A 21,305-nucleotide genomic window follows, 5' to 3' on the forward strand; every position below is an offset into this window, starting at 1 on the left:
TTAAAACCAAAAGTAAATTATCGCGCACCTTTGGTGTAGTGGTCACTCCATAAGTATAAATGTTTGTAGGGTGTGGGGAGTAAGGGCCGGAGTTCATGTCTTCAAGGAGTTTCACACACATATACACTTAGATTAGGCTAGAGTAAAAATTCTATCTTGTATAAAAACAAAAAACAAAAACAAAAGTAAGATCTACGATGAAGACAAATGGAGTTAAGACATTAAAATTTTAAGCAGTTAGGGAAGTTGCACACATTTGCTACTAATTCAACAAGTTTACGAGGAAGAAACACGTGGAAGAAGTAATTAATAGTAATTATCAAAATCTCAAGTATAAATAAAAGGTTCATTTCCAAGAAAAATGACACAAAAAAATCCGAAGAACTTTTCGTCATACTGAAATCATTATAAAGATAATAGTTATTTAGTTTTTTGGAGATCTTTTCGTAATCTATAGTGTTAGTGAAGAATTTGTGCTTGTAAGTGATTTCTTGGAATAATCATATTTATTGAAGTTTGATTCAAGTTAGATTATCCAAAAAAGTTTGATTCAAGTTCTAAGTTGTTACTCTCATTTTATTTGGAAAAAAAAATAGTTATTTTCCTTTTTATTGAAGTTTGATTAAAAAAAAGGTAAAAGAGTAATGATTTAGGCTTATTTTATTTTATAGTAAAATCTTTATTATTAAAAATATTATAAAAAAAAAAAAAAAAAAAAAAAAACTTGTTTGTGACCCATATATATATATGTACTTAGGAAAAACTAAGAACAATCATAATTGCACACTATTTACATTATTTAGTGCACCATACAATACAATGATTCAATTTCATGATCAACCTAAAAAATAAAAAATAAATATCTTTATTTAGAAGAAAATAATAATAAAAGAGGTTAGAAATCATTTATAAATCCTAAATCGATGTTACCCATTACCCAACCCCTTCCAAAAAAACAAAAGAAGGTTAAGATGAAAACTGAAGAAACCAACACCAATAGCATATTCCATATAATCTAACCCGCGCAGGAAAAACCGCCCCCATAAAAGCTGATTTAGACTAACTTCACGCGCCCAACTTCCACACTTCAACGACAAATCTCCCTCTCCACTTCCCCAAACCAACCGTCGCCTCCTCGTTTGTGAAACCAAGGTTAGGTACTCTCATTTTCCTCTCTGCGCTCGGATCTAATTACCTATATTTGTTTTTTATTTTCGTAATTTCATTTGTTCATGAGATTTCCTTGCTTGTGTTTCATCTGATTTAGATTTGATCTGCTATCTTGATCTTAATTTTGGGTACTTATTATTAGATAAGGTTTTTTTTTTGGGTGGCCTTGTGAGAAATATAATCATAGCTATTGTATAGCTTCTAGTCACTTGTAAAAATTTAGAGCCCTTACCTAAAATTTTGGGGTTGCAAAGAGTAAGGAACTGTAATATCTGGGAAAGTTTTGTCTACTTTCCTTCTAGGGTCCAGGTTCAACTGAGTAGGAGGGAGGATGGTTAAGTGGATCTGGGTTTGATTTGATTTGAGAGTTTAAAGTGACCAAAATGTGCCACATCTTACCCATAGGGATATCGGGTCGGGAGAATCTCCCCTTCGCCCCTCACTTTCAGGCCAACCGGTTTTAGGTCGTGCCCAATGTATAAAGCTCCCACTTTTGCGGGGTCTGAGAGAAGTGATTGGTAGGCAGCCTTACTCCTTTTATTTTTCTTTTGGGAGAGACTGATTCCTAGACTCGAATTTGTGACTTGTGCTTTTGGCGAAAGGTACTTGCCATTGAACCAAGACCTGATCTCTAGGGCCTACCTTATTTTATTAAAAAAAAAAAGTGTCACATCATACATTGCAGAAGAACCATATGTAAGATAATTGCTCATTTAATGGTTATATTAATGGATGTTATGTATGAGCTGAGAGGCCATGCAAAATGGATGTAGTGCCAAGCATACATAATTTCTATAAGTTTTGTGTAAGATCTTAAACTTTGGTTGGAATTTGAATGTGATTAGACTTTTAGAATAGTACTAGAAACTGACTTCAAATTAAGCATGTTCACCAGAAACTTGCTTCTGTTAATATAAGTGTAGATATTTTCTTTTGGCTCGTTATTGAATGGTAAAAGATGATCTATAAACCAACAGAAGGAAAAGTAGCAATATGTATTTTCTGGCGGTTGAAAATTTGAGGAGGTTACAATCTTATTTTGATTTGTTTTGTTTTGGAGAAATGAACTTTAAAGGTTAAGAATGAATTTACACATAAATGTTTTGGAGGAAGCATTTTGCAAATTTTAGGTGTGGTAAAAGTAAAACTTAATTTTTAATATTAGGTATCATCTTTATTTTTTATACAAACAATCTGTGATAATCTACATACTTTCACAAGTTCTAACTTCTAATGTGTTGAAGCAATTCAGATTGCCCAACTTTGGCAATGGAAGAAAGTGCAGACCCTGAGAACCAGCTGATGATTGAAGGAAATGTTCCAAAAACTATGCAAATTGATCCAAGAAGAGCTAGGTTCCCATACTGCATTGTGTGGACACCCCTTCCTATTATTTCATGGCTGATTCCTTTCATTGGTCACATTGGCATATGCAGAGAGGATGGAGTGATCTTGGACTTTGCAGGGCCCAATTTTGTGTGCGTGGACAATTTTGCATTTGGATCGGTAACCCGCTACCTTCAAATTAGCAAAGAAAAGGTTTGTACTGATTTAGTATCTGAATTAATGGTTTGGCTTGGCTCTTCTGCAGTCATTGTTTCTACAGTTGCTGCAATTACCAGTGTGGCACCTACTGGTAATATGGCCTGCCTAATGTTTTATGCACACCTTGTCATTGAACCAAAAAGAAAGCAAGCTACTTGTAAAATGCCTCTCCTTTCTTGGTGAAAGGACTGCCAGACCCCTTTTCACCTTTGATTTTGGTGAATTGGATTGGAAACTATGTTTACTGGCAACTTGCGACAATTGTAGAAACAGTTAGGAGCTGCTTTCCTTGTCAAGATGCTTATCAGTTAATTTTCAGATTATTCCTGGATTCATTTATGCTCTTTATAATTCTTGCAAGCAGTGTTGCATTTCTCCCTATCCTTCAGTATACAATAGTGAGGATGGATACATTCCGGATGAACCTGGACGAGAAGTATCGACATGGGATGATGCACTACGAAAGAGCACTCAGGAATTCCAACACCGATCTTACAACCTCTTAACTTGCAATTGCCACTCTTTTGTAGCAAACAACCTAAACAGGTTGGGCCTTCAATCAGGTGGGTGGAATGTGGTGAACCTTGCTGCTCTCATATTCCTCAAGGGTCGTTGGGTGAGCACAGGATCCATGGTGCGATCTGTCTTGCCATTCTTTATAGCATTTGCTCTTGGACTCGCATTTGGGGGTTTGACATTCCTAACTTACTGGGCCTTTTTCACGTGCTTTCTTGTTGGTTGGTTTCTTCTGGGTACTTACTGTTTTAAAGATTTGATCCAGTTGTAGAATTTCTGTTACTTGAATACTTGGATGTATAAAACTGCAGTTCAACAATGGTATTTTGATTCAGATACTTACATGTGCGGAATTACTAGGGAATATTTTCAGACAGCATGTCTTCTTTGTAAAATTCTTTTACCTTGGGTACACACTATTATTTTTGTGGAAAATTCAGTGTTCATCTCCTTTCCTTTCTGTAGCAAATCCCATGGATCAAGAGCTATACTTCCTCTCAATGGGATTATTTACCTCAGGCCATGCGCCTAATGCACAAGCGTGCGATAAGGCTTATTATTATTATTATTATTATTATTATTATCTTCTGTTGATTGAGATTTGAGAGAGACAGAAAGTAAAGACAATGTTGACAATTAGGTAACTAGAAAGTTTGATGGGTTATGAAGACAAGGTTGCTATAGATCCACGTCAATGGGCCTTGCATTACAGGCAAACAATGTAGCATCTTTGTCTTTGATAAGATTTAAAGGAAGGGTGAGTCTCACTCTCACACAACAAGGAAATGTCATACCCATCAACTATGAAAATTGTTGTTTAAACACCACAACATATATTTTTACACATTTTTTCATTCATACTATTAAAAATTTCTTACCAACCAACGGACCAAAAGTGCAACGATCAACGGTCCAAACTGTTTGTTTGGAGGAACAATTGTCTGGACTCTGGACTCTGTAGCAGTACCACTCTTCGCTCGTGCCTATTTTCTTTCTCTATATTCCTTTTCCAAACGTGCGACAAAGTACTGACCACAACTAGAATACTTATTTTATATATATATATATATATATATTTATATATTCTAATCAATGCCCGCTCTTTGTAGAGCCCACCGATGCATGGCCCTAGACGAAAAAAGACAGCGTCTGACAAGTGACAAACGACAAAAGCCCACCTGATATAATAATGGGCTTTTGTATTTTTTGACAAAATGAACCTTTGTTTCTTTGCTTTCAGACTAATCATGTGAAACAATTTGGCTATGTTTGGCTAACCATTTTTACGTATATCACTGTTGGACTTTACAATGGGTTTCAATTGGGCTGGTAAAGTGGACCAACAGTTATTTTTTTTTAACAATAATACATGTATTTTTACATATTTTTTCACTTATACATATTTTTAAAAAATACAAACAATGTTACTAGAACAATATTACCAAACGGCCTATATCACCTTTCTTTTTTTGGCAAAATGACATAAACTTTAGGTCAAATGGCCTCAAAGTTCAAATTGCCCCCTTACTCACTCACTCTCTCTCTCTCTCTCTCTCTCTCTCTCTCTCTCTCTATATATATATATATATATATAATCCTAGTAATTAATCTATGTACATTAATGTACGTGCAATCTCTACCACACCATCTAAACAATTATCATTATTATCATGCATACATTATGTGTTAAAAGTAAAATTGTTAAGCTTTGTCACAAACCTACTAAATACTTTAAGACCTGCTCTCCCTCTCTCCATGTGTGTGTTAAATATATAAAATTTTAAAATAAATAAACCTGAAGTACTAAATTTGGTATTTAGTCAAGAGTCTTAGCTACATTACATAAAAATAAAAATCTTGATTATTACCATTAAACTAACTTCTATTCATAACATTCAAAGCATGGATACATCAATTTTTTTTTTTTTTTTCCTCTATAGTTACTGCAGGGATATCTACTTGGACCCAATAAAGGGAAGAAAGTTTCAAAGAATTTTGAGAAAATTTCATACCTTGTTCACTTTTTATGGCACGCACTTTTCCTTTTTTTTTTTTTTTTAGTACCTACCTTGTTCATTCTTTGAATCTAAGTATATTTGAGAGTCTTCTCAAAAAAAAAAAAAAGTATATTTGAGAGAAAAAAAAATGTATATTTGACATAAAACTGTTTATTTTGACATTAACATTTTTTTGAAAATAAATCATTTTTTAAAAAAGTATGTTCTAAAAAAATATATCATTCTATGTTTGATTTCGACCTTAAAATGAATTGAAAAATTACCTTTTAACATATTTTATTTAGTTTTATATGAGAGCTTTGTTTTTTTTATATTTAGTTTTATATGAGATAAAGTTATTTTTCAAAACCTTTTTGCAAAAAACAACTTTATCTCATGCAAAACTAAATAAGGTCAAATAAGTAATATTTTTTCTTCAACTTCTTTATTTATATATATATATATATATATATAAACAAAAACAAGAAAATAAGAAAAATTATTTTCAATTTTTTACATAAAGTTTTCTATTGAAACAAAATGAACATTAATTTTCTGTCCAGAATGTTTTTATTTATTTATATTTTTTTCATGACTAAAAGGGTTTTTGAGACCAAAAAATTGTGGCCCAAATAGGCAGCAATGAGTGTGAAAAAATTAGACGATTTGGGTGGCTAATATTAGCTTGAGCACCTTCCTTTTATAATTTATACTCATTTATCCCACAATAAAAGCTTAACAGCTGGACTTCGTCCTTTACGTGGCTTGCATGAGAATCTCCGTGTGAGATGCGTGGTCCTCATATGGCAACATCGTAAATTTATTACAAAACTGAGGTCTATATTTCCAAGGATCACTTAACTTAGTTTTGCTTATTTATAGGAAGCAATAAAAAAACACCCAAACAGAGTAGACTCATTTCTTTTTGTGTGTTTATCTGTTTGTTTTCCGAGAAAATCTTTGAGAAAGAGAGAGAAATGGCAGCAGAGGAGGGACAAGTGATCGGTTGCCACACCGTCGAGGCCTGGAACGAGCAGCTCCAGAAGGGCAATGAAAACAAGAAACTGGTTTGTCACCTTTCTTCTTCTTCTTCTTCTTCTTCTTTTTTTTCATTTTATAATTAATTTTATATTTTTGTTTGGTTTATATATTTTTTGGATATGATTGTTGTTTGGTGTTTTGGGTGATTGGGGCTGCATTTATTTTGGATTCTGATTAATGGGTCTGGTTTGGTTTGGTTTAGTTTAGTTTGGTTTGTTCTTGTCTGATTTGATCAGCTTAATCTGGATTATTGCTGATGGCATTTGTGTTGGTAACTTGGTGTTGGTGGGTCCATTTATTTACATATTATATGGATTTATGGTGCTTATAGCAAGCTGGAGTCAGAAATCTTTGCTAAGGGTGGGGCGTTATTATCAAAATTTTTATTTTGGTTAAAGGCTTAACTTTTAGTTTTTTTTTTTTTTTGTTCCTAAATTTTTGAAAATGTAACGATTTTTTTTTTAAAGAACTTTTTTCAATAGCGTAAGAATGAAAATATTAAATATTAAAAAAAATTAGGAATGAAATAGAAGAAGATATTTTTAAATTTTAAGGGTAGAAAGTCTAAAGTTTTTTAGTACAATGATGAAAAAAACTGTTTTTTTATACTTTTTTAATATTAGATCATGCAAATTTTAGCGACGAAACCAATATATTTGCCTTTTTTTGGAGCACAAAATTTAAATTTTTATTTATAGTTGTATACAGAATAACACATTTGCAAAAATGTTGGGGACCTCAACGCCTAACTCTTCCATGGGTTTGGCATTATTATATTGAATTTTTTTTCTATTTAAAATTAATTTTCTAAAAATATTGTTAGTTGTCCTGTTGCAAAAGAAAGTGGGAAATTATCGTCTCGAGTTTTAAAAACTCGAGTTCAACCTTGAACTCGAGTTTTTAAAACTCGAGACTCAAGAGGTAAAAGGTGAGGTGGAAAAATTCCACGTAAAAATCAAGTTTTAGAAACTCGAGTTTCACAATTTTTGCCTTTCACGTAGAACTCGAGTTTTAGATACTCGAGTTCTACCATTTTCCCTTTCGGCTTTGTCTTCTTCCACTTCTTCCTCTTCCTCACATTTCTTCTCAGTTAGACTTTGTGCAGATCCAATCGGAGCTCCAATCGTTCAATCTGTTCTTCGTCTCTGTTCTTCGTTGTCAGATCGTTCCTCCTTCGTCGTCAAATCGTTCTTCCTATCGTCTGATCGTTCTGGGTTTCTTCTTCTTTTCTTCATCATCTTCCGTTCCTGGGTTTCTTCTTTTCTTCATCATCTTCGTCTTGGGTTTCTTCTTTTCTTCTTCGTTCCGTTCTTCCTAGGTTCGGGCTTCATCTTCTTCCTGGGTTCGGGCAACTAGGTTTCTCTCTTCTTCGTGTTCTACTAGGTTTCTCTCTGGGTTCTCTTTGGCGTTGGTTTGTTTGTAGAAATCGAGTCTACAAGACTCGACTTTGATTTGCTAGAACTTGAGTCTTTAAGACTCGAGATCTATGTGGCATTTTTTGGAATTTGCTGCCACGTCATCAAGACAAAACGAGGGTTTGGGACTCGAGTTTTAAAATGGAACTCGAGTTTCTAAAACTCAAGATACTATTTTGTTATTACGTTTCAGATGTGTGTTAACTTACTATATTGCCCTCTCTCACACTGCTATTCTGAAAATTGCCTCTTATTATATTAAGTAGAGCTTCAATAACATAGAGCTATAACTGAAAAGCTATTTAGCGTTTTGAGTATTTTTGAGCATTTTGCAAATAAAAGTGAAGTGCTTTAAAATTATGGATATATAAAGTAAGTGCAGCGAATGGTAGAGATTTCTCTTAAAGTTCTAAATTCTAGCTTTATTAATCTTAACAGCTTAAAGGTTCTTAAAGCGCTCTCTGATAGGACTTTTTGGACACACCTTACATGTGTTTGTGGTTTCTTTAAGATTGATCTTGATGCCTTGGTGAATTATGGCGGACACTGATTGGATAAAGTTTTTGGACTTTAGCTTTTACATTCTTTTTTTACCGCTTGATATATTTGTTTGGTTGAGATTTTTTCTTGCCAAGTCTCTTTTATGTCAATATATCTCAGGATATTTGCCATTAACATTTTTTGTGATAGTAGCAAAATTTATGAAGTCTCTTATTCTGTTTGGTTGGTTCTAAGAAAATGGTGAACTATTACTTTAATTTAAAGCTTTTTTGTTTCATTTTTCCCCCATATTATCTGAGAGGCAAAGAGGACGTTTTTGGGCAATTTTCGGAAAAATATTCATACTTGAAAATTTGAAATATATATTATGTTTTAGCTTTTTTTTTATTTGCTGATCCATCTCTAGTAAAACAAACAAAGCTTTGGTTTTGGAATAAAATTGATATTGGGTTTTGATTGATGTGGCTATTTTGATCATTATATTGGGAAATTAATGACGGGGCTCTGGTTAACACATAGAATGGAGGATACACAAAAAGTTGTGGTAGAGGCATGTTGTGACTTGTGAGTGAGATAAGAATTAGGTAGTAGATTCTTTTTGTAGAGTTTTAGAGTTGGCTAGATCAATCTGTAATAGGGAATTAGGCTTGTTAAACCTGTGTCCTCCAATCAAATCTCAAAATTTATATGTTGAATATCACCCCTTAGATGTACTGGTTTTGTTCAAATTGTCGTTTTATTGTCTAATTTTTCTATGAAGTCTGACTTGACATGCCACTTGTTACAGTGGTAAACTATTGATTTGGTAACAAAGTAATGTAAATTTTAAGAAAATACATTGAGAGAGAGAGAGACCATAAATGTTGGACTTATTGGGTTAATAACTGGATGGTTTGTGTTAGCAAGAGTGGGAAAGAGACTGGAGAATGTAGCGGTGGTGGTACTACTAGTGGTAATATTAAAAATAAATAACTAAATAAATAAAAATCGTCCAATGTTTGAAACAATTTAGTCATATTTTAATGATTAATAAACTGGTGAGTTTGGGCCCGCATGTAAAGGTTCCCTTGCATGTTTGGCATGTTTAGTCTCACAGCTATTATTATTTGATGCCGATGGTTGTCAATTTCACCGTTTCATTGTATGGACCATGTGTTTGCCATTACTTTAACAGGTTTTTTCATTCTTAGCATGCACTCAGCTCTATAATTGATGCAGATAGTTGTGGATTTCACTGCTTCCTGGTGTGGTCCATGTCGCTTCATTGCACCATTCCTGGCAGAGCTGGCTAAGAAATTGCCAAATGTCACATTTCTTAAAGTGGATGTGGATGAGCTGAAGGTAAAATAAAGTCAGATTATAAAATTTCTCTCTGCTAAAAAAGACAACATTTTACAAATTTAGAATTAGTTTTAGAAATATAGTTTGTTCAACTTATATTTGTCTTTCTCATTTAAAAATAAATGTCGTGTTTGCAGTCGGTTGCTCAAGATTGGGCCGTGGAGGCAATGCCAACCTTCATGTTCCTGAAAGAGGGGAAGATTGTGGACAAGGTAGTGGGAGCAAAGAAAGATGAACTGCAGCAGACTATTGCAAAGCACTTGGCCACTGCCACTGCTTAATCCTCATAGTGATGATGTTCACTACTTCTAAAAGTGTTTCTTAGACCTTTCCATTTGCTATTTAACCTTGATCTATATTATATATCGTGTAGACTGGAACTGAAAGTGTGTTGGTTTCGTGCGCCTATTTTAATTGCATGACATACTTGAAGCTCAATTTGTGGTTTTGCTGAGTTTTCTTGCTTGAAGAATGGGAATACTTGGATGCATATGAAGATGGTAGTATGTATTTTATGATGTTGGGTTTATAAAAGTGGCATGCCATCACACTAAATACTTGAGCATGTCTGGTTTACATCAATTTGTTATGTCGGAATGTGCATGAAAGTCAGTTTTTTTCAAACTAATTTTAACTTATATGTGTACTTCCCTTTTTCTACTTTTTCTCTGAAGTTTGATACATTCGTCCCTCGGGCTGACTTTTTACACGTTTGAACAGCTTAAAATGTACTAGAAAATAGGTACGAAAATTTTGTTTTAAGACAACCAGAGAGAGAATTTAGGTATGGATAATTAACTGGCGTATGAGGCTGATTTTTGGGACAACTATGAAACCAATTGAGGTTTTTTCCCCTTTGATTATAAAGCGAAGGGAAAACTTTTAATTGGAGAATTTAAACTATCAAAGCATCTTTTAATTTCTTCACAAACTGGCTGTTTGACATCGTGCCAGAAGTATTGGTAAAATCTGGCATGAAGTCCATCTGGTCCAAGAGCTTTAAATGTCTTTAGGCTCCACAATCCGACCCTAATATCCTCCTCCAAAACCTCCCTTCCAACCCTTTCTTGTTCCTCCTCTGAGAAATAGTGGCAAGAGAAATTAGAGATAGAAGGGTTGCGACTAGACTTTTCCAGCTTCGTGGAGTACAGATCAAAAAACTCTCTGTGTATGTGTTCTTTGACTTGATCTTCCTCAAAAATCCACTCCCCTTCTCTATTTTTAATACCTCTAATTTTGTTCTTATGTCTACGGACTATAGTGGAAAGATGAAAATACGAAGTATTTCTGATAGCTCGAATTTGTGTTAAAAACACAAGAGCTATTTAGACCCCAAATTAAAAAATTACGGCTCGGTTGATTTTATTCTAACTTAAATTAAGTGCGGAATAGAGTAAATGCGAGCAAACAAATGAAACAACTACTCTAAGCCATATTCAACAACAGTAAAATGAAAGCTAAAAGAGTAGGAAAAAGAGATGCAAACAAAAGATAACACGCTGATGTGTTATCGAAGAGGAAACCGAAGAACTCGGCGAAAAACCTCTCCGTCGCCCTCCAAGCGGTAAATTGATCCACTAGACAATAAGTTAGGATACATGAATAGCAAGAGACCCTCCAAGCCTAATCTACCTTATGTACCTAAGCCCTCCAAGCTCCTACTCCAACAAGACTTCTCGGAACCGTGTCTTGTCTAGCTTTCCGGATCCCGCAATACGCCTGATTGCTTCCGCCAAGCCTCACTGGCTTCTTTTGGCAAATTTTCAAAGCTTCCCAAGCTCCAAAACACTCTCTACACTCAGATTGGGTGTGAGTTGTGTTTGGGTACAAATCTCCTCTCAAGATATGGCAATGGAAGAAGGAAGGAGAAGAGACTACAATGATTTCTCACTAAGGATGTGTAGCTCTCTCTCTCTAAAAGATGGGTGTGGGTGTTGTAGAAAACCTATCTAGAGTTTTTCTCTCTAAATGGCCTCTCATACTTTTGTGGGTAATGAGGGTATATATAATATGGGTGAAGGGTAAGAAAGTCACACTTAAAAATCCTCTAGACAGAGAGTTTCGCGCGTATCTTGCAAGAAGGCCTTATCCGTGAGACACTCGCGAAATCCTCCAGGCTGGCACGACTCTTCAGCTTCCAACATGTGCTTCTCACGTGGCTCTTTCGCAGGTTAGCTTCTAGCGAGATAGTCGCGAAATCCACTGATTCTTTATTTTATGCTCGAGTCTTCACCAACTTAATACTAAACTCAATACAATAAAATCCCACAAAATACAAGGAACAAATTAAAGCAAATACAACACTTTTTGTCATGGAATAGAGCCAACATAAAACATTAGTTCCCTCAAGGTGGTCGCTTCCACCATGCTCCAACCCATCCTCTGTAACAAGTCCTTGCCCATTTTCCAATCCGGTTTCCATATCATTAGGAGTATGCCGAGAATGTCCTCCTTGCAACATATCACTAGATCGCAGCTCTGAACCGATGCTAGGATCTGGATCAGCTTCAGGATTGGATGATTCCCCAGATGTGCCGATGCCAACCCCCTGAAGTCCACTAGTCTCCTTTCCTGAATTAACCATCCTGATTCATCGTAATGAAGAACCACTAATGGCCTTCGTCGCCTGTTCAACCTCTCCGCTTCTTCCCAGGAAACCAGAGGAACATCCGTGAGAAACTTCCACCACGGATTAGGTGTGGTGCCCCAAGCTGGATGCTCCGATTCCAGGTATCCCGTCCTATGACTTTCTTGGGTTAGTGGAAACATTGACTTCCAAGCACTCCTTAATCCCTCCTCTACCCAGCCCATGGTGTCTATTGGAGCAGCTCTTATCTGGGCTATTACTTCGTCTGGCACTTGAATTACCTTGCCTTTGTATCTCATCTCCCAATCTTACCTTGGGCTCCTGCTTCAAATTTCTGAAGCTTTTTTCCATTAGTTCTGATACTCGAGCTTCCAAAGGTAAAGGATGTCTGGCCTTGAAAGGAGATGGCACCCAAGCTAGAGTTTTGCCTTTTGAGGGACTTTGAGCCCTTAATACCAAGCCTTTTAGTGGTTCTGCTTTTAGTGGGGAGAGTAGCTTTACCCCTATGACCCATCAAATTAGTTTCGGATTCCTTTCCCAACGTTTCCTAACACAAAGCCATTTCATTTCCTATTTCAAATTTCTCTTCCCCAGGCGAGTGATTTGTCATCTCAACAAGCATAGGGTCATGTTGCGTGTCTTCCATGTCTATCCGTTGGGGCTCATGTGTTGACTTGTCCTCCACCACTTAAGGACTATCAAAATGATTACCTGTTTTTCCCTTGCTACTTTCCTTGTTGGGATTCGATTTAGTTACTACCCTATTTCTTCCGTTTCGGACTGAGCCCCTCTTTCGTGTAACTAGCATCCATGGACCAAAGTTCTAATCCAACTGATCTTGTTCCCCATTTGAGTGAATAGTTGGTTCATCCTCTTCCCCAAGTTTGCTCCCTTGGTTTGCCTACTTAACATGGTAGCAACAATTCTCCTGTTTATGGCATAGTCTCCCACAGCAAAAATACAGCGTTGAAATGCCCTCATACAGCACTTGCTGATTTATACAACCTACTTAGACCCATTTCGTAAGTGGCTTCTCAAGGTTAATCTATATAAAAAGCCTAGTATAGCAGCCTCTAGATTCTGAAGCTGTGTAAGAGTCAATGCGAAGCACCGCCCCGATAGCTTCCCCTATTTTCTTGAACACTTCCCTATCATAAAATTCAATGGGAAGCTCAGGTAGCCTGATCCATACTGCTACCGAGGAAAGCTTAGCTTCTGATGCCTTAAAATATGGCTCCCCAGGCCTAATTGCAAGAAAATGCTCCCCCACAAACCAAGGACCTCCACGGAGAACCTTGTCATAGTCCTCAGAATTATTGAATCGTATTAAGAAAAAGTCCTTCCCCAAATTCACGCAATCCATTCTAGCTGCTGCTTTCCATAATGCATTGATCTTGAAAGTCAGGTAGCTGAATCCAATAGTCCCTAATGCGCATCTTAGTTTCCTTGGATAGCTTAACTTCCACCATGCCTTCAATTAGGGGATATATATCCATATCAGATTCGTACTCCATCTCCAAACTTTTATCAAACTTAAAAGCTTGTTCGTAGGCACCAGGTATCTCACCAACCAACATATCTCACCCATGCAAGCAGCTTTCATACTTGGAAGGAGAGGCTTAGATAATGTCCTTATTGCTCAAGAAATTATTTATGCTTTGAACAGAAAAAAGGGCAAGGATGGGATGGGTATATGGCCATCAAGGTGGATTTGGAAAAGGCATATGATAGATTGGAATGGACTTTTATCCACAAGGTATTCCAAGCCTTCCACTTTCCCCAACACCTTACCAAGCTTATCATGAGTTGTGTTACTACAATTAGTATATCAGTTTTGGTGAATGGAAGCAAGTTAGATAGTTTCCTCCCCTATCGTAGCATCAGACAGGGAGACCCCCTATCTTCCTACCTATTTATCTTGTGTATGGAGTTCCTCACCCACCTCACTGAAGGTAAGTGTGTGGATGGTAGCTAGACTCCCCTTCAGGCATCACGGGGGAACATTGGAATATCCCACCTTATTTTTGTAGATGATCTTATTTTATTTGCAAAAGTCACGGAGGAGGCATGTGAAGCAATATCGGAGTTGATGCAAGTGTTTTGCTCTAAATCGGGCCAAAAAGTGAGTGTGGATAAATCTAGAATTTATTTCTCTCCAAACGTGGTCCATGATAAGAGAGAAGTGCTAAACTTGGTATCCAATCCACTTCTAATTTTGGAAAATATCTAGGCTTCCCCCTTAAGCATAGAGGCTCGGATAGAAATCTGTTCAAATTTATGGTTGAGAAGGTGATGAGGAAATTGGTTGGTTGGAAATCGAACTACCTCTCCTTTGCTAGAAGAGCAATCTTGGTAAAGTTGGTTATGTCGGCTAATCCTAATTACGTGATGCAAGGTTCAGCCCTCCCTGTGCATTTGTGTGAGAAGTTGGACAGAGTAAATAGAAATTTTCTGTGGGGAACTACGGAGGAGAAAAGGAAAAAACATCTAGTGGGGTGGAGCAAAATAATAAAGTCTAAAGAGGAAGGGGGACTTGGGATACAAGCGGCTAGAGGCAAAAACATTGTCTTGCTGGCGAAGTTGAATTGGAGAATGTTTCAAGAGAAGGATTCCTTATGGGCAAAAGTTATCTTGAATAAGTATTGTGCAACTTCTAGAAGGAGGTCACAAGATCCGGATAAACTACCTTCCTCACCAAACTGGCAAGCAATCAAGCTTGGATTTGCTACCTTCTCTGATGGTATTGGGTGGAGAATTGGAAGCGGGGAAAAAACTGAAGTGTGGCAAGACAAATGGATAAAGGGAAGATCGCTTAGGGAGCTTATTGAAGGGCCTTTGCCTTCAGCAGAGAATGACTTAAAGGTGGCTAACCTCAACCAAAATCATGTATGGAATTGGAGCTTACTTTCCTTTGATCTACCCCAACACATCAAAGATAGTATTAAAGTTATCCCTGTCCAAATGTTTGGCACTGGTGAGGAGTCTATTATGTGGAATGCTTCCAAGGATGGCGAGTTCTCCACTGACTTTGCCTATCGCATAGCCACTTCGAACCAATCTCAAGTTTCTCCTTTCTATGGAATGTGGATATGGAAAGTTGACTCACTCCCCAAAATTATCCACTTCCTATGGATTTGTATTTATAATAGTGTACTAGTGAGAGGTATACTGGCTTCTAGGGGAATTAATTGCAGTAACCTATGTCCTATTTGCAATAGGCAGGAGGAGACTATAATCCACATGCTATGGGAATGTGAATTTGCTCGAGTTTTTTGGGATAGAATAAAAATTTCCCTTGGATTGAGGCAACCTGATGCTATTGATATGACAAATTGGCTTAAAGGCAATGGCACAAGCCAAGAGTCTCATCAGTCATCCATTCCATGGAAAATGCTCTTTCCCTTTGCCATATGGGCTCTTTGGAAACACAGGAACATGATGTGCTTCAAAAATGCTCCCTTAGACCTCTCCCTTAACAAATCCTGCATTAACCAAGCCTTGAAGTACTACTACTGTGTAGGGAAAATCAGAAAGCAAAGTAGCTTGGTTGCAATCCAGGTTAGATGGACTAAACCCCCTAGGGACTGGCTTAAGCATAATACAAATGGGGTATCACTGGGCAACCCGGGGAAGACAGGTGGAGTTGGTGTCATAAGGGATAGCTTTGGGAAAAGGGTGAAGGGTTTTTCTAGATCTATAAGAGTTGCTACAGGTGTCATTGCAGAATGTTAGGCCATTAGAGACGGGCTGGCTCTGGCAAAACAGTTCGGAGTTCAAAAGCTAGAAGTGGAGCTTGATGCAAAAATCATTGTTGATCTTTTGCAAGCTGAATCAGTGTCCAACAGATCCTTCTCTCCCCTTCTAAATGATTACAGGTTACTATTAAGCAGCTTCCAGCAGGTCAAGGTGAAGCATGTGTTTAGAGGGGTTAATTTTTGTGCTAATGCCTTGGCTTGGAGGGGTCTTCTTCAAGACAAGGATTTTGCAATGTTTGAAACTCCTTCTTCTTATGAGATAAACTCTTTTGTAATTTCAGAAAACAATGGCTTGTATTATAGCAGACTTACCACTGCTACTTTGGCCATTTTGGCTAGTTGATGTTAAATGCAATATCCCTTTCACCAAAAAAAGAAAAATGCCGACAAGCTCTACTGCCAATATCAGTTGGAAATTAGATTTCTATTGTCTTTATACCAATGGTGGTCAATTCCAAATTTCCAATTGATGATGCCGAAAAATCACCAGTAAGTTGCAAGAACTCCTCAAACCAAAGCAACACCTGCAAAAGGAAAAAAGAGTACCTAAAAGAGAGCACCGGTGTGGTGCCGGCCAAAAACCCTCCGAATGTCAAGTTAAAGTCTTATTTTTCAACCCTAGAGTGCCAGAGTTGAGATAATTATGTGTACCTTGATGCTAGGGTTTCTGGGGTATTTATATTGGCGTAGAATTTCCTTTCCTTTTAGGATTCTACTTCCTTCTTGAGCTCTTTTCCATATAGTAGTCTTCTTATTATGGTCAAACGTGTAACGCAAGAACTCCAGGTGTACACGCTTGCGTGGAGATAAAGCAAAGCCAAGTCAAACACATCGTGTGACAAACAACTAAGGATTTATAATCAATCAATTATCGGACGGGTACTTAATGATCGGCACCGTCCTATATGCATTCCCACGGTATTAATTCGTCAACTTCCACTCTGTCCTCCTAGGACGGAGGAAAGATCCGTCTCATGTTTTTCATCCTCTTCAGTTGCCCCCTTCACTCCTTGGATCCGTCTTTCGACACTAGACGAATTCATGGAGTGACGCATATGTCAATTTATTGAGATAGGACGGATCTAGCTTACGAAGGACACGTGGCCTATATTTATGGCGAAGGACACGTGGCCCTTATTGATTAGCTGTTCCCCTTAAACAAGGCGTCCCTTCGTATTCTGTGCCCTTCGCTCTATAAAAGCCTACCTTTTCTTCCTTCATTTTTCTCTTCCTATAAAAAATTTGCGATCAGAGCGCCACCGTCATTTCTATCGTGCATTCTTGTCGTCCCACTAGTCTATCCATCATTTCGTATTTGCTCGATTCGATCCGGCATGTACTCTAAACCCTTCTTCCGTCTTTCTCTTTATTTTATTATTTTATATATATGCACTTTCTTTAGATTCGTCAGTGTCTTAGGTTATACCGTCATAAATGTAGGTAATGTCTAGTGCGTCAAGTAATCAATCATTTGTCCGCGACGGGGCGGGCTACGATGAGAGATTCCCGTCAGGTCCGAGAGATCCTGACACTTCAAGTGAAGAAAAGAATCCGTCCAGTACCTCTTCTTCCCTAGATGACGAAGGTCTGGAGGCGGAGAGTTCAGAGTCGTCAAGTAGTAGCTTAGATGGTGTGGATCCCCCCGTTCAATCTGTGATTGGTCCGGACGGTCTTAGAGAGTTCGTCATGCTACCCCTCTGGACAGTGAACGATTTTAGGTCCTCAATCATTGAGTCCCACCTCAAAACGCTTAGGACCAAGTATCAAATACCCGATAACATCCGTCTACATCTCCCCCACAAGTCCGAGAAATGTTACTACATGGGGATCGACGGTGCTGGGATTTATGAGCAAGCCATGAAGGCAGGGCTTAGATTCCCTTTGAGTTCTCTCCACCGTTGTCTACTTCAATACCTTGGCCTATCCGTCACTCAGATCTCCCCAAATGCCTGGAAAGTATTCATAGGCGTAGAAGTTTTATATGGGGCCATGTCCGACGGTGCCCCAAGGTTGACGGTGGAAGAATTCTTCCACTGTTACCGTCCGACGGAGATCGTCAAGTCAAAAGGAATGTACAGTTTTGTAGCCAGGAGCCGGTTGTTGAGGCTCGTCAGTGATACACCGGACTCCAATAGGGACTGGAAGAGTAGGTATTTCTTTTTGGAAGGGGACGAATGGATGTGTCGTCCAGGGGATGACACGTATATGCCCGTCGACACTACATGGGGCATAATGCCTCCGTCGGGCATGCTATTGCTTTGGTTTCCGTCTAATTGAACCTTGAAAGTTATTTTATTTTTTTTCAAAGTCTAATCGTCTTTTTTGCAGCTCGGGACCGTCCACAAGTTACCTTAGAGCAGTGGAGCTTCCTGGAGAGAATTTTCAACAAGACAAAGCTTCAAGAGAGGACGTGGGCACAACTTGTCACTCTTGATACCCTCCATTGGTATTGTGACGGTCCTGAACCTTCGTCTGCCGCCCGTCGTTACGATAGCAGAGTTCGCAAATGTAAGTCCGTCGTAACTATATCCGTCTTCTTTTATCGTTATTATTTTTTACTCTTGCCTTTCTTCACATCCGCCTTTGATTTGCAGAGATGGACGCTGCCAAGAGAAGAGCCTTCATCAAACAACAAGTGGCGAAGAAAAAACAAGAGGTTGGTTAAGCTAAGGTGACGGTTCCATCTCTGCCGTCAAAACGGAATCAACAGGAGAAGGTGGACCGTCTGCCTAAGAAGCAAAAGACCACTCCAGAGCCCGTCGTAGCATTGGAGGCCGAGAAACCACCCGTCAAGCATGGCAAGGGTAAGGGCTTGATGAAGGGCCCAATTCCTACCGGGGAGAAACCACCCGTTCTCTTTCGAGAAGACTCAAGTTATGCCCTGGAAAAACTCTCGTCCATCCTGGCGGCCGACGATTATGAGGACCTTGGCAACCATGCGACAGAGGCGATGGGAGAGACGGGCCTCTTTAATATTGCACAGGTAATTTTGAACCCGTCCTCTAGCTTTGTAATCTTCCTTATCATCCGTCGTTTACATAGTGTTGTATTTTGCTTTCAGGCCATGCTGATGATGAAAGGGCTAATGGGCCGTTGTCTCAATCACGAGACAATTATGGACCGTCTTAGGATGAAGAATAAGACGATGGAGGATGAGCTTCACGACCTGAAGACCTGGAAGATCAATACGGATAGAAAGCTTAAGTGCTCGGAGCAGGTTAGAGGTGAGCTGGAGAAGGAGAATGAGCAGTTGCGTCAAATTTTAAAAGACAAGGAAAAAGAGCTGACGGACACGAAGACCCAACTTCGCGATGCAAAAGAAGTTGCGGTCCAGGAGTATCGCGACTCCGACCTTCTTTTGGCAGAGCTTAGGAGTTCCTTCGCTGACGGATTCGACGATGCCATCCGTCAGGTCAAGTCCTCGTATCCCGACCCAGACGTGTCTCATGTCTCCATCGACGCTCAAGGGCAAACACTTGCGTAGTCCGTCCTTTCAGAGAGTACAGACGATGTGCTTGTCGTCACTGCTCCAGCTGACGAAGGTCAAACCCTCCTTCCAATTCAACCAGACGTCGATCAGAGGAATGAAAATACATCCCCAAAGCATCAGTAGCGGCTTTTTATTTTTTTATTTTTTTATATCACAGTCAAAACTTTAACCGTTGTAATTTATTTTGTTGAACCGTCGTATTTTAATTGTGAACATTTCATTTTATGAAATTTTACTTAGCTTATTTTGTTGAATCGTCGTATTTTGTTAACTTCGTTCCGTCGTATATTATGTGAAATAATATGATAACAATCCTTGTAGGTTGATCCGTCCATTATGTGGACAATTTTTATCCATTTGTGTGGTCCGTTCACAATGTGGATTTAGAGATCTCTTCATAACGTGGACTTGACATAATTTTCATTCCTTTTTGGATGACTCGTCTACAATGTGGACGATTTTACTTTTGTCCATTTTGGATGACTCGTCCATTATATGGACTTAGTAGGGGTCCGTCCACTATGTGGACAATTTTTATCCATTTTGAATGACCCGTCCAGTCTATATAGACTTAGTAGGGGTCCATTTTGGATAATCCTGTCCACTATGTGGATTTAGTTAATGTTCGTCCACTATGTGGACTTAGTAGATTTTTTATCCATTTTTGGATAATCCCGTCCATTGTGTGGATTTAGTAGACGACCCGTCCACTTTGTGGACTTAGTAGGTCTTCATCCTTTAGGATGATCCGTCCACTTTGTGTCTTCATCCTTTTGGATGATCCGTACACTTTGTGGACTTAGGTCTTCATCCTTTAGGATAATCCATCCACTTTGTGGACTTAGTAGGTCTTCATCCTGTTGGATGATCCGTCCACTTTGTGGACTTAGTAGGTCTTCATCCTTTAGGATGATCCGTCCACTTTGTGTCTTCATCATTTTGGATGATCCATACACTTTGTGGACTTAGGTCTTCATCCTTTAGGATGATCCGTCCACTTTGTGGACTTAGTAGGTCTTCATCCTTTAGGATGATCTGTCCACTTTGTGGACTTAGTAGGTCTTCATCCTTTTGGATGATCCGTCCACTTTGTGGACTTAGTAGGTCTTCATCCTTTAGGATGATCCGTCCACTTTGTGGACTTGGTAAATTTTGAGCACCATACATTTCATATGTTCTGAATAAAAACTCTTTTCATAATGTCAGATCGGTAGACCATATTGTTCATGGAAAAGAAAACTTAGGTTCTAATTAGTAAAAACTACAACTGTTTAAAAATGAACTGGAGATATGGAAATAAGGAGGTGGGTGTTGTCTTATGCCCTGCTGCACTACTGGTAGTACTTCTTCAGGTGCTCTGTGTTCCATGGATGGCTCAGTTTCCTTCCGTCTAACGTCTCCAAATAGTACGTTCCTTTCCTATGCCATGAGATAATTCTGTACGGCCCTTCCCAATTAGGACCCAATTTTCCTTGGGAGGCATCCTTTGTAGCGCCAAGTACTTTTCGTAATACCAGATCTCCTACCTGGAAGTCCCTGTGCCTGACCTTAGAGTTGTAATGTTTTGCCATCATGTCCTGGTATCGCGCCAGTCTTTGTGCAGCTACTGCCCTGACCTGGTCTACAAGGTCAAGTTCTAAACGCAATGCTTCGTTATTCTTGCTCTCATCGTAGCTTTCCACACGGTAGCTCGCTAATCCAACCTCTGTCGGTATGAGGGCCTCAGTACCATACGCCAATCGAAACAGTGTCTCTCCTGTTGGTGTTCTTGCTGTTGTCCTGTATGCCCATAAAACGCTTGGTAGTTCGTCCGGCTGGATGCCCTTTGCCCCCTCGAGCCGGGTCTTGATAATCTTCAACAAGGACTGATTCATGACTTCAACTTGTCCGTTGGCCTATGGGTGGGCAGGCGACGAGTAGTGATTTTTGATTCCCAGCTGAGAACAA

General features: G+C 38.6%; 3 protein-coding genes across 5 annotated transcripts; all 3 read left to right on the forward strand.

Moving 5' to 3' along the window:
• The first annotated feature begins 935 nt into the window (after positions 1 to 935).
• On the forward strand, positions 936 to 3,666 carry LOC142626263 (protein RTE1-HOMOLOG). Of its 3 annotated transcripts, none has more exons than XM_075800064.1 (3): positions 936 to 1,152; positions 2,423 to 2,709; positions 3,080 to 3,666. In XM_075800064.1, exons 2-3 carry the CDS (start codon positions 2,440 to 2,442, stop codon positions 3,500 to 3,502), a joined length of 693 nt encoding a protein of 230 aa, XP_075656179.1. In that variant the 5' UTR covers positions 936 to 1,152; positions 2,423 to 2,439; the 3' UTR covers positions 3,503 to 3,666. The 3 variants fall into 3 exon arrangements, with proteins under 3 accessions (XP_075656179.1, XP_075656181.1, XP_075656180.1); XM_075800066.1 differs by having other exon boundaries at positions 982 to 1,157; positions 2,415 to 2,709; XM_075800065.1 differs by having other exon boundaries at positions 985 to 1,157.
• A 2,324-nt stretch (positions 3,667 to 5,990) lies between these two features.
• LOC142626322 (thioredoxin H-type) lies at positions 5,991 to 10,108 on the forward strand. Its single transcript, XM_075800145.1, has 3 exons — positions 5,991 to 6,295; positions 9,404 to 9,526; positions 9,664 to 10,108. The coding sequence occupies exons 1-3, from the start codon at positions 6,206 to 6,208 to the stop codon at positions 9,805 to 9,807; spliced, it is 357 nt and encodes a 118-aa protein (XP_075656260.1). The 5' UTR covers positions 5,991 to 6,205; the 3' UTR covers positions 9,808 to 10,108.
• Positions 10,109 to 18,500: 8,392 nt separating this feature from the next.
• On the forward strand, positions 18,501 to 19,528 carry LOC142623522 (uncharacterized). The gene is made up of 2 exons (XM_075796962.1): positions 18,501 to 18,851; positions 18,930 to 19,528. Exons 1-2 carry the CDS (start codon positions 18,684 to 18,686, stop codon positions 19,350 to 19,352), a joined length of 591 nt encoding a protein of 196 aa, XP_075653077.1. The 5' UTR covers positions 18,501 to 18,683; the 3' UTR covers positions 19,353 to 19,528.
• Positions 19,529 to 21,305: the final 1,777 nt, after the last annotated feature.

This window comes from Castanea sativa, chromosome 2, assembly GCF_040712315.1.
Source record: "Castanea sativa cultivar Marrone di Chiusa Pesio chromosome 2, ASM4071231v1".
Classification (NCBI taxonomy): Eukaryota; Viridiplantae; Streptophyta; class Magnoliopsida; order Fagales; family Fagaceae; genus Castanea; species Castanea sativa.

Coding starts and splice junctions, on each gene's coding strand:
- LOC142626263 (XM_075800064.1), top strand. CDS start 2,440: ATGGAAGAAAGTGCAGACCCTGAGAACCAGCTGATGATTGAAGGAAAT. Junction 2,710..3,079: donor TTCAAATTAGCAAAGAAAAG/GTTTGTACTGAT, acceptor TCTTGCAAGCAG/TGTTGCATTTCTCCCTATCC.
- LOC142626322 (XM_075800145.1), top strand. CDS start 6,206: ATGGCAGCAGAGGAGGGACAAGTGATCGGTTGCCACACCGTCGAGGCC. Junction 6,296..9,403: donor GCAATGAAAACAAGAAACTG/GTTTGTCACCTT, acceptor TAATTGATGCAG/ATAGTTGTGGATTTCACTGC. Junction 9,527..9,663: donor TGGATGTGGATGAGCTGAAG/GTAAAATAAAGT, acceptor TCGTGTTTGCAG/TCGGTTGCTCAAGATTGGGC.
- LOC142623522 (XM_075796962.1), top strand. CDS start 18,684: ATGAAGGGCCCAATTCCTACCGGGGAGAAACCACCCGTTCTCTTTCGA. Junction 18,852..18,929: donor GCCTCTTTAATATTGCACAG/GTAATTTTGAAC, acceptor TTTTGCTTTCAG/GCCATGCTGATGATGAAAGG.